General features: G+C 35.7%; 3 protein-coding genes across 3 annotated transcripts; 2 read left to right on the top strand and 1 right to left on the bottom strand.

Moving 5' to 3' along the window:
- Positions 1 to 898: 898 nt before the first annotated feature.
- On the top strand, positions 899 to 5,308 carry LOC149731514 (gamma-aminobutyric acid receptor subunit rho-2-like). Its single transcript, XM_089884818.1, has 12 exons — positions 899 to 1,114; positions 1,179 to 1,249; positions 1,970 to 2,092; positions 2,371 to 2,438; positions 2,497 to 2,620; positions 2,838 to 2,940; positions 3,004 to 3,086; positions 3,391 to 3,555; positions 3,872 to 4,027; positions 4,465 to 4,526; positions 4,583 to 4,705; positions 4,781 to 5,308. Exons 1-12 carry the CDS (start codon positions 1,095 to 1,097, stop codon positions 4,955 to 4,957), a joined length of 1,275 nt encoding a protein of 424 aa, XP_089740944.1. The 5' UTR covers positions 899 to 1,094; the 3' UTR covers positions 4,958 to 5,308.
- Positions 5,309 to 7,190: 1,882 nt separating this feature from the next.
- LOC149731513 (uncharacterized) lies at positions 7,191 to 8,542 on the bottom strand. The gene has a single exon (XM_089884828.1). It carries the CDS (start codon positions 8,498 to 8,500, stop codon positions 8,015 to 8,017), a length of 486 nt encoding a protein of 161 aa, XP_089740954.1. The 5' UTR covers positions 8,501 to 8,542; the 3' UTR covers positions 7,191 to 8,014.
- A 673-nt stretch (positions 8,543 to 9,215) lies between these two features.
- On the top strand, positions 9,216 to 11,727 carry LOC149731512 (solute carrier family 67 member A2-like). The gene is made up of 7 exons (XM_089884819.1): positions 9,216 to 9,374; positions 9,466 to 9,597; positions 9,869 to 10,032; positions 10,099 to 10,405; positions 10,556 to 10,777; positions 10,904 to 11,062; positions 11,231 to 11,727. The coding sequence occupies exons 1-7, from the start codon at positions 9,327 to 9,329 to the stop codon at positions 11,426 to 11,428; spliced, it is 1,230 nt and encodes a 409-aa protein (XP_089740945.1). The 5' UTR covers positions 9,216 to 9,326; the 3' UTR covers positions 11,429 to 11,727.
- The last annotated feature ends 9 nt before the right edge of the window (positions 11,728 to 11,736 follow it).

The following is an 11,736-nucleotide window of genomic DNA, read 5'->3' as shown; positions in this document are numbered from 1 at the left end:
CTCAATAAGTGAACATTGAAGCTTACGTTTTGACCAGGAACGCACAGAAAGAAAATGTAGGATTCAAAAGTTAGAATAGAAGTATTTTACGAATTTTGTTTTAAATAATGGGACGACCGTCCGTGATTTCAAAGTCAGAGAGTATATTTATCGACTTTTGTAGTCGGTGATGGTAAACGTAACCTTAATCCAAATCGAAAGTCTTTAGAATATTTGTTTGTTGTTGAATGATATAGTAGGGTAGGGGAAGATAGGAAAACTTGGCACATAATATCAAAATATACTCAACAAATAACAACGGTTTCATAATTCTTTGGATGTTTTTTTTTTGTTTACTAGCAAATGGAACGAAAAAATAGAATGAACAGGTGTCCCATTTTCCCTACCATACTTTATATTAATTACAAATATGTTAACTTCTTTATCCCATAATGACCAAAATAGAAACTCTGCTGCAGTTATATAGGTCAGCATGCAGCGTATAGACGTATCACATGCACGCAGCGAGAAAATAAGGATTACGTGTAAGCGAGCGCTGTAATTTAATTATGTGTTCAATTTCCATCAGTATAAAAAACTGCGACTATTTTTTCAAACTTATTCAAGTCAATAAGTAGCGAATCGATAATTCAAATCCACACGTTTCACTTGCTTGGCGATCAATACACTGCGGGCAGAAAAAATAGCTGGCCCTAAATACCCAAATCAGTCAGATGTAATTCCCCAGTCAAGCAGAAAAATAACATTCTCGCATGCAGCCTTCGAGATCATACCCGTATTCGCACCGGCAGCAGCAAAACAGCCACATGTACTGTTAGCGAGTATTTTTGCCGAATGGCAATAACACTTGTAAATTGAAATTTTAGACTAGTGTTCTTAATTAAACGATTATATGTAACTTAGCCTATGTCTTGTATATTTATAGCTTTAAGTATTATTTTCGCCTTCAGGGCCAGATATAATTTACTGAAGGAATAAAGTAATTTAGCGTGTAAGTTTTATACGCACCAGGGAAATTATGCCACTGTCGACGCACACTTCTGATGAGTTGCGAAGTTTGTAAACTTTAATTGAAACATTGTTCAGCTTCTATAATGAAGACAGTTGCGATTTTGTAAGTTGATAGCATTTGTTTCAATTAGATTTATTCCTAAAGTTTAACGTCATATATTTTGCAGCTTTATTTTCTGTTGCATCGCCGTTCTTCTGGTGGAAGGAAGACAAAAAGGCAGAAGAAAGGGTGGAAACGGTAAACTGTCTTTTTTGTAGAATTTTAATCTCGAAGTGAGAATAGGTTTAAGCTCATATATTCTAACTTAATTTTGTTTCCGCCAAAATTGCTTTGAAGCTTGAATGGGATCAAATATTGATCGATTTAGATGGTGTGTTATCCATAATTACGCACACGCGTTTTATGTATTAATCTTTTAAGCTAAAGTACTGAATGTGCCGCTTGCCGCGTATAGATCAAACATATAATATATGCCAAATAGAGTGTGGAAATATGGGACACCTTTTCTATTTTCTTGTCTCATTTGGTATAATAAAAAACATTCAAAGAATTTAAAACCGTATCCCCACAACTCCCCTAGACTGTTGTTAATTGTTTAAAACACGATGAGGTTATTCAAATCGATAAAAATCTTGTCGTTTAAAATATTTTTAAACTGTCGTCGCTACCGTAATCGAAGAGACAAATAAAAAGTTATTATATTATTATTATACTTTATGTGCTAGAGGCTACCCTATACGAAAAATAAAGACCATTAACGTTTCAAAAAATCAACCGGTGTTCGTTTCAACTCGTATTGTCTTTAAAAGTGTTATCGTAATCATTGTCTTTTACAGCATCAATTGGAATATACGCCTTTAAAACCCCTAAACGGCAAAAATATATAACTTTACTGATTAAATGACTTTAAACTTTGGTATACTCTCAATAGTTTCTTGATGTCTTTCATATTTAAAGGTAAAAGTCGCGGAGGTATGAAGGTAAAAGTCGACGCACATGGAAACATGCTCACACGCCAAATAGAACTGATGTTTAGGCAACACAACTACGAGTTGAGCTTACGACCCACCGGGAAGGGAGGTGATATACTTTTCCCCTAACTAAAATACACTGTGATCTAACAAACGTATTGGTTCTTTTTACTCCAACCCAGTGGTCACTAATGGGTTGTCCAAATTATCAGCCATACAGAAAAAAAACATAATCACCTACAAAGCTACATACATGTTAACTCGTAAACTGGCACGAGGTGTATGAAACAGAACACCTATATTATAACGACGGTCGTTTCCCGGCTACGCGAGGATAAAGCAAGTTACATTCATTAATTCATTTAATTTTATTCATTGTTTTTCCAGACCGTCCTACACACGTTGAGCTGGCACTTATGATTGAAAGCATAACCGACATATCGGAAAAGAATATGGTTGGTGTTGACACGCCCGTCCCTTTGACCCCAGCACTGACAGTTTGTTTTTGACCAGGACTTGACCTTTACTCTTTGCATGCACGAGACGTGGCAAGACCGCAGGTTGCAATTCGTGGGAGAGAATAGCAACCAAAGCGTGGTACTGCCAAGTCGCCTTATCGATAAGTTGTGGGTGCCAGGTATTAGAGTATTACATAATCCTGTTAAATACCTATATTATCACACGTTGTTTTTTAGCTTTGTCGTATAGATTTACGTATAGTAAAAAAACTTTTCACTCAGTATTGTACAATTTAGAATCGGGTAAAATGGTGTATGTTTTCATTCTCTTTTTAATCTCTTTGGTATAGCAAACAAAGGATATTAGTATACATAAATGTATGACTGTATCTTCAGATTTATACATAGTCGGTTCAAAAAGCTCTTTCACTCACAAGACAACAGTGGATAATGTAGTTCTGCGAATTTTTACCGACGGGACGATCCTGTACAGTTTGAAGTACGTAATGACGTTCGTTGGATATTTAGAACTGTCTTTAACGCTCTCAATATTATTTTGTAGAATTACTACAACTGTTGCCTGTCAAATGAGCCTGTACAATTTCCCTCTGGATATGGAAAACTGCACCCTTTCTTTTCAGAGCTGTAAGTGCTATCAATGTAAAAGTTAACGAATATATTTTTAAAGTGTTGACACTCGTTTTTTAGTATACCTTGTTGACTTTTTTCTATTGACGGAAAAGCATGCTCTTTCGCACGGTCGATTTTTTACTCTAGCGGATCGATCGATTTCACACGATGTTTTCGGAGATTGTTTCGTTTTTTGAAACTTTTGTTCTACACGATCACATTTAAGCATCTATATTTCTATATACAAATTTAAGATTTTGCTATATAAACCCTAAGACACTGCTATATAAACCCCTTTAATACTTATTTTTCTCGGTAGTGGGTTACAGCAGCAATGAGCTGACTTTACACTGGTCATCTCGCGAAGACAGTCAAAATCTATTTATGGACGAACGGCTCGTAAAGAACATGCCCAAATTTCAACTTTTACACCACCAGTTTCACTCTTGGAACGTCAGCATGCTAGCAATGGACGGGTTTGTACGTAAGTATAAAGTGTTTTGAGTAATATTCTCAATGGCTAATACATTCCAATGCTGAGACGATTTAAGGTACAAGTTTTGTGCAAAAGATTTATTACAGATATAGTTTGCTAAACTAATGCACAAAGATACCTGCGTTCGGTTGAAATTCATTCACGACTTTCATATACCGTTGTCAGTTGTTAAACATACGAACATGATATTTGTATATTATGTGCCAAAGGTGTCCCATCTTTCCCCACCCTGTAAAAATGCCGAATTTACAATGCAGGTCATTTTCTCATATGCATATAACGGTTTAACTATTTATTTTCACAGCAATGACCCGCTGTAGTTTGTCAGTCAGCTTCGAGTTGAAACGATACCTCTTATCAGTCTTCTTTCAATCCTATTTCCCAGCAATGGCGATGGTTCTGCTTGCAGGGCTTGGTATGTGGGTCGACCCGAAATCTGTTCCAGCGCGGGTCGCACTTGGTGACTATGAACATTAGCTTACATTTGTTTTTATAAATCTCACGAATAGAGCTCCAAACTAATATCGTTGTTCTGATGTATTCAGTACTGTGGGTAAGATGGGGTGGCGTTAGCACTTATGTACTAAATCGTTTGGTTGTGTTTTTAACAATTAACAGCGCTCTTTCAGTGTAGCAGGACTATGGGTATAATTCGATAAATAATTATTGTCTACTGCTATATGGGACAAGAAAATGAAATTAAAATATCCGTTTTACCCCACCGTACTATGTACTTGAGGGCATGCGAGATGCAGTAAAGTCGTTTTTATTATCTAATGTCCCAGGCGTCTTATTGATAGAATTAGCTAGAATGTTTATGATAGACCATATAGAACTTTACATTGATTCTTCATTTGATCTATGTGCTAACTGCTGAATTTTATTGTTTTATAACAGGCGTCACCTCAGTACTCACTATCTCGACTATTATTGCTGGCCTTAAATCTTCCCTGCCAAAGGTATGGTTGTTAAATTGTCTATATACCCTTCATACGCTTCTCAATCTCTTTATCAGGTTTCTTACCTCACGGCCATGGACATTTATTTATGGGCGTGTTTTCTATTCGTGTTTTCAACTGTGTTAGAATACTGTGTTCTCAATTACATGATGACGCAAGCAGGGAGTGAAAAATCTCAGGTACCTATATAGAAAGTTTAATCTAATGTATATATGTTTTGATGTTCTTATTCTTAAATGGTTTGACTTTGTTAGGTGGCATCCACCGCCATGTCGCTGCGCTCTTGCTGGTATCTAACAGCTCGGCGCGATCCTTCTTCTCTCGACGGATATTTCCGTGTCGGATACTTAATAACTTTCCTTGTGTTCAACGTAGCGTACTGGAGTTATTATGTCATAGCCACGCAGCACGAACTGGTGTCAACAGAATAATAGCACATGCCCATATACTGCGCCAAACGATATTTCGGCAACTCCACCGCGTTTTCTCTCTCCCTGAATTTTCAATTTGCTGAAGGTTAATTAACGAGCAGTTTATTAAGTTTACTGAAGACGCAAATTGGAGCCGATGGACCACGTAATTCGTAAGCCTCAAGAGACTGCTTGGTTGACATTTTCCAAAGTGATATTTTCTATTGGCAAAGTCATTACAGCTATATTGACCACTCAACTTTACGTTAATCAATTTACTTTTGATGCTCGGTTTTACTGTTTATTCCAATATACTATAAAGGTTTTAATTGTTTTAAACAGAGCAATAAGAAATCACACGCAAATGCGCTATAGCTTGTCATTTGTTTTTGTGCCTAAAAAAAGGCCGGAGAATATAACCGTGCTAGACTCCTTTACTGGGGCACGTGTATAGTGGCTGCATAGGTCTATTTTGAGCACGTAAGAAGTCATTTATTTTCTCCGGACAGATGTTCTTTTTCTCATATTTATCTTTAATATGATTGTTCCTCATAGCTCAATTTCTGATTCTCGCATTTAGACTGAAATGAAACCCTAATGTATTCATGAATTTTCAAACAATTCAACCAAAACCTCGTATTTAGCTAGTAATAACGATTATTTCCCCGTTCGATCAAAGAAGATAAGTTCATAAAATAACTTGATCTAACTATGCTGCGTAGTTCGAATTCCGCAATTACGATTTATCATTAAAAATAAAAGCAGGAAACTTTATTTGCGGACTTTTGAGATATAAAGTGGGAAATGTAAAAAGGGCATGAATAACTCGGTGACGGTGGGATTAAATGTAAAACTGGTTACTTTGTGGATCATACGTCGCCATAAACTTCGCCAGTATGAAATAGAAGCGTCGTTAATACTAAATTCGTGATTGAAATAACAATTGCGAATCATGTTACATCAAAGAATAACGTAATTTCGTCACTACGTGCATGTTGACTCTAATACAGGGGATCAAATTTAACGGTTTTTACCTGTCATCCACTATAGTTAGTTACCGGGGTTTCAAATTTTGTTTACATTTTTAAAAGAAACTCTGAAAATTTTCGAGGAATGCGTTTAACCATTTTGTTTTGGCTTTCCTAAATATAAATAAACTTGAGTAGGTTATGAGAACATATGGGTTAGTAGTGTTGTATGTATGCAGCATAGACAGGCACAGGCTATTGGTATTGGATATATAACATTAACATCATACAAGATGTTATCCTATAAATGATGGCAGTTCTGTTTACTGATTGACTGTTTCTGTCGGTAGCATTGCTTTGCCGAGGCGTCTGGCATTATTATCTGCAATAAGATTCATTTTAATAACATTTCTCTGAATAAACATTTTGAATATACATTTTAAATCAATACAAATTTAAAAAAATACACCCACAAAAAGCTGTTTCTAAATTTAGTTTGGTATGAATGTAAAATATTATCTTTATTTGCAATAAAAATGAGTGCCTTATATACAGTGTTTGTAGAAGACCTAATATATAGTGGGATACTGTTCTATCCTATCATCACCTACCGGTTTATGGCACTGTAAAGTAAAGAGAAAAGGTACATTGTTCTGGATCAGGTCAAATTTTGTTAGATGACTTGAATATGGCAACAACTATGGGTGTTGGTGCAGGAATCATCATTCTTGGAGTATTTTGGGCTCTTGCCCTGATTTGTTGTTTCATATTTGTTCGTTCGTCAAGTGGAATTAAGTATGGGGCTCTCGGCTTGTGCATTCTTCTTATAGCCGTTACAATTATTCTCCTGGTTATTCCCACAGAAGACCCCACTGCTTTAGTATCTAGTGTCATTATATATGACAACTTAATTATATTACGCTACAGTTTTATAGCTGTTGGAGGATTATTCGTTTTTGTTGGACTTGCTTGTATATTTTACCTTCATATAATGCAACCCATTTATGCAAAACCTCTAAAGACCAAGTAATGCTTCTAAAGAGAAGTCTCTGAAAACTGCTCTGCATTTCAAGTCAACTGGTACTAAAATAACTGTTGTATGAATCAACGAACAAATCTGTAATGTTGCGTTGACCCTTATTTTGTAGAATATTGTAGTTTCATAAAAAAATACATGTAATGTGGTGATTGATGACCGTAATGTGGTGATTGATGACCGTAATGTGGTGATTGATGACCGTAATGTGGTGATTGATGACCGTTTCTTAAATACTTAGGACAAACTGTCGGATTAATCAACATTGTGTATTTGCACATGTACAGGAACAGATACGTCAAATTATCTACAAAAACAATGTAAACATCGGTAAAATTAGTTCAGCAGGTATAATATAATAATACTACATAAAACAAAACAGGATCTACAACAACACAGTCAGCAGTTTTAAATGGCAAATGCAAAGTGATTTGAAGAAATAAAAAACTGTATTCAGTGTTAGAAAACAGGATATGCAACAACATGGTCAGTAGTCTTATATGCAAAGTGATTTGAAGAAATGAAAAACTGTATTCAGTGTTGGGACCAATGTCTCTGTTGAAGCACAGTGGCAAGCATGATCACTTTAGGTAAACGTGACTTGGTACCTTTAAAGCAGCTGGCATAATAATAAGGGCATTGGTAGCTTATTAGTACCAGCTAGTAAAGAATGAACAAAATCAATAAAATCAGTGTATATAGAAAACACATCTGAATAAAATGCCGCAAATGAAATGAATTTTTTTAGACAAGTTGTGGACAATGAATATTTAATTAAGCAACTAACCAGGCTCTAAATAATTAATTGGGTTGCAGTTCCTGGTCAACTCTTGATAAATCTACAACAAAAATACTTAGAAGGCTTTGGTCTTGGTGCATCCAAGTGCATTAAACAACAAGGGAATATATCAAGGGTCAAAAAATTATAAAATCTTACACCACTTCACAATGTTAGTAAATAAATGAAGACAATACTCAGAAATAAAAGTTCAATTCAATGAAGTGGCTTCATGTAGTGTATGTAGCACCAAAAAACTGTTGTAATCAAAACATATCTTCAGTAGCAAGGTTGATTCAGGTGTAAATTTGCACCGAACTTTCTTTTTTTGACCCACACCTTCCAAGAGTAAGCCTGCCATCAATTTTGCTTGGCACATCTTCAGATTTGTAACACTCCTCTAGGTCGTCATATGTTCCATACCCCGCAGAGGAAAATGTAGAAATGCTTATGTTGTCTTCCTTGTACTCAATAATCGGCATGTGAAATGGATTCTTTCTACGTTTTCTTCGTCTGCGTTTAGCTCGAACCACATAAACTACAAAGACAGAAACCAGAACAAGGAGAACAAAAAGTAAAGTGCAAACAATGACAGTAGGGGTTAAATTGTGGTAATCCACTATGATCTGGTGCGTCACATGTAATGTACTGTTAGAAGCTGTAACGTTGATGGTTGTATCATTTACCGTGGTAAGTTCGCTTGTCCATTTTGCGGCCGTAAACATAGACGGAGTTGGTTCATTTCCACTTCCCGCTTCAGTAACCATAGTTTCATTAGACATATTGAGCTAATACTATTACAATCTGTAAAAAAAGTTACAGTAAAGTTACCGTTTTTTACATTTAAACCAATAATCAAAACTGCGCGCTATCTTTAATATTTGGCAGACTTTCATACACTCGCACGATAAACTAACTGACTAAACAAAGAGCAAGCAGTCGTATTGATTGTTTCACACTGTTTCGTAATCGGCTTAAAGCAAAAACAACCTTTTTTATCGATTTCATACTCCCAAGCGCACGTTACGTTCCGAAAGGAGAAAATATATTGAATAGATGACAATTGGTCACACGACCTGGTGCTAAATCCCATAAGCGGTAAGTCGCTTGGGTTGGCAAGATTCTTTCGCTTAAATGTATGCGAAGTGCATGCTTTGCATTGATTTAAAAGAACGCTACACGACGCATACCAAGTTGTTTACCCGATAGTTTTTACACATATATATTAAGGTATCAAGTTTTTTTTGCAAAAATGCATGTCCTAGTAAATGTTACTTAATTGCACATGTAATCTGTGTATACCACATTGGCATAAACCAACAATATTTCAGTGCTTGCAGTTTAGACCCTTATTGGTTTAGATACCCACGTTGCGTTCGTTTGCTTCCTATTACGCGTTCGGCTAACTTCCTGCAAAAAAAAGAGATTTTAGCGAAGCAAGATAAGTTACTGCACAGTATAGTGCATAAGTATATTAGCAAAATATTTCTGTGGCAAATACATTACAGTATTTTTTTCATAGTGGATTGTGTATGTTTAATTTAATAGGTCTACATATGATTAAATAACTGTGACAATATAACCAGCAACACATTCCAGATATAAAACATGGATTCACGAACTCTGTGCTATTGGTTCTACTTCATAGGATTTGTGGTGAGTGCATTTGCGTCATATGAGAATATACATGCTATATAATGCCCACATATCTTTAGTTTAAACTCTAAATTGCACATTTACTTTACAGGATCTATTTGCCGTCAGCATTGTCTTTCCTCTCATGCCTCAATATGCAAAGGAATTGGGAGCAAGTCCAGGTTTGATTGGTTTATTCGGTTCAATCTATGGAGCGATACAGCTGTTCTCAAGCCCAGTTATCGTGAGTTTGTCTGCTCGGGGGTGTATATATCTGTACCCTGTAATAGCCGCTGTGACAGCGGTTAGTGCAGCTGTAACTCAGAGGTTTTGATTTCAAAAGAAAAAAAATCGCTTACAAAGTTACCTGCTGCAGAATATCCGTGTTATAACAACTTATTTTCTGGCCACATAAAGTTAAAGCAAGTTAAATTCATCCATTGATCACATTATTGTAGCTATACTATTTAAATGTAACACTGGTTATATAGGAGCGAAATATTGAATTGTTTCAGGGACATTTAGGAGACACACGTGGTAGAATCCCAATTCTCTTCATGTGTCTTTTAATTGCCGCAGCTGGATATTGCATCTCTTCACTTTGCATTTATTCCCTTCTTCTGTTATCGATGCTACGTTTTATGGCAGGACTATTTAAACACACTCAAGATCTATGCAGGTATATGCTTAGCACTGTAAATTAATAAAAATAATTAGATTTTAAACTAAAATAATTCTTTTTTAGGAATTGTCTTGCAGATGTTGCCCCTAAAGGTGAAAAAACTAAAGCAGTCGGACAGTTAAATGCCCTGTCAAATATTGGCTTTATTCTTGGTCCCTCTATCTCTGGCTACATATCAAACAAGCTGGGGTTAGCAACTGGTATCACCATATGCTTTTTCCTTTGCGGACTTCTGTTCATTGCAAATGCGTGTGTGGTTTGGTTTTTGGTATGGCCCAATGCTCCTAGTGTGGTCAACCCTGTAAACCAAGGCAAGAAAAAAGAAGAACAAAAATCAATGTGGAATCGTATCATGGAAATTGATTGGAAGGTATAAATAACATTGTTCATGATGTGCTGATATAAGAACTTTAATTTAAATTTGGCTTTTACATACCTAGGAAATAGGTTTACACTTTGCAGGAACCCTCATCTTAATTTTCTGTTGTGCAAATATTATAATATTTCATTTATTTGATAGGTGCACAGTGGTCTTTTTCTTTCACGATTTCTGGCTGCGTTTGCCGTTTTAATTTTCCGCTCTTCGTTTGTGCTGGGATTGAAACACTTTTATCCATATCTTACACCGGCCGAAGTTGGCTATTTGGTCTCCTATAATGGTACATTGGGTCTTATCATTGGACTCACTATTGGATCAGTGTCTGCTTGCAAATATTATGCAGGCAATGAGGAAAAAATGCAGGTAAAAATTATCAAGAAACAAACTTTTGTATTGCCCATTAATTATTACAGTTTTTGTAATAAAATGTTTTTGTTTGCGAATTTACTTGTATTCTAACTAAAATCTTTTTTTTTGCTGTATTTTTAGATGCACGCTGCTCTTATTATTCCTGTTGGATTTGCGTTTATTGCCTTTTCAAACAGTCTTATTCTTATGATGCTGGGTATGGCTATATTAGTGGTTGGTACTTCTGCATCCAGAGCATGTGGTGTCGTTTTAACAACAAAGCAATCAAAACCAGATGAGGTATTGGCAACTGTAAATTTCTCTCTTAGGCCTACTAGTTAGACGGATTTTGTTACTCTATGAAAAGTTTAATAAAATTTAACTTTATATATAATTTTATTTACTATTACAAAAGTCACTGAAATTCATGTGTTTGCAGTTTGGTAATATCTTTATTTTTCCAACAAGGCTGGAAAATTGCTGGGTTTAAGTGCTTCTATTCTTTCTATTGCCCGTTCTGCTGGACCATTTGTTGCTGGAATGTCACAGGAATTCTCGTTTGCTGCCCCCGCTTACGTATCGTTTGTCACTTCCATACTTGCTCTGCTTGTTTATTACACACAGGTGTATCGGGTACACAAACCAATGTCACTTAAAATTGAGTGATTTCTCTGTTAAACTTCTTCCGATTTTTGTATTAGTTCTATCGATGTGCAATTTTGAAATTACTTGCTACTTTGCCGTGTGTGTAGGATGCTAAGCATTTGTTGGTTTTGTTTGATAGAAATGCAGTATGGCTTTTATAATGATAAGCTATGTTGTTTAATTTTGTTTTTAAGTCCTGTTTTTGTGATTTTGCCGGTCTTGAGATTTATGTGTTTTAGGAAATTTAAGTGTTTTACGTGTAAGGAATACATGCACCCATTAAACGAATCAATAGTTAATAAAAAATCAATTTACACAGACTCCTGAAT

Source organism: Ciona robusta, chromosome 9 (genome assembly GCF_009617815.1).
Source record: "Ciona robusta chromosome 9, ASM961781v2".
Taxonomy (NCBI): Eukaryota; Metazoa; Chordata; class Ascidiacea; order Phlebobranchia; family Cionidae; genus Ciona; species Ciona robusta.
Note: the sequence above shows the minus strand (reverse complement) of the source record. Positions and strands in the feature narration are given on the sequence as shown.

What these genes read in the sequence shown, in the direction of transcription:
- LOC149731514 (XM_089884818.1), top strand. Translation starts at nt 1,095, where the DNA reads ATGAAGACAGTTGCGATTTT. An exon ending in CGATAAGTTGTGGGTGCCAG is followed by an intron (nt 2,621 to 2,837) that starts GTATTAGAGTAT and finishes CTGTATCTTCAG; the next exon opens with ATTTATACATAGTCGGTTCA. An exon ending in CAGGGAGTGAAAAATCTCAG is followed by an intron (nt 4,706 to 4,780) that starts GTACCTATATAG and finishes TGACTTTGTTAG; the next exon opens with GTGGCATCCACCGCCATGTC.
- LOC149731513 (XM_089884828.1), bottom strand. Translation starts at nt 8,500, where the DNA reads ATGTCTAATGAAACTATGGTTACTGAAGCGGGAAGTGGAAATGAACCA.
- LOC149731512 (XM_089884819.1), top strand. Translation starts at nt 9,327, where the DNA reads ATGGATTCACGAACTCTGTGCTATTGGTTCTACTTCATAGGATTTGTG. An exon ending in TCTACTTCATAGGATTTGTG is followed by an intron (nt 9,375 to 9,465) that starts GTGAGTGCATTT and finishes TTTACTTTACAG; the next exon opens with GATCTATTTGCCGTCAGCAT. An exon ending in CACACTCAAGATCTATGCAG is followed by an intron (nt 10,033 to 10,098) that starts GTATATGCTTAG and finishes ATTCTTTTTTAG; the next exon opens with GAATTGTCTTGCAGATGTTG.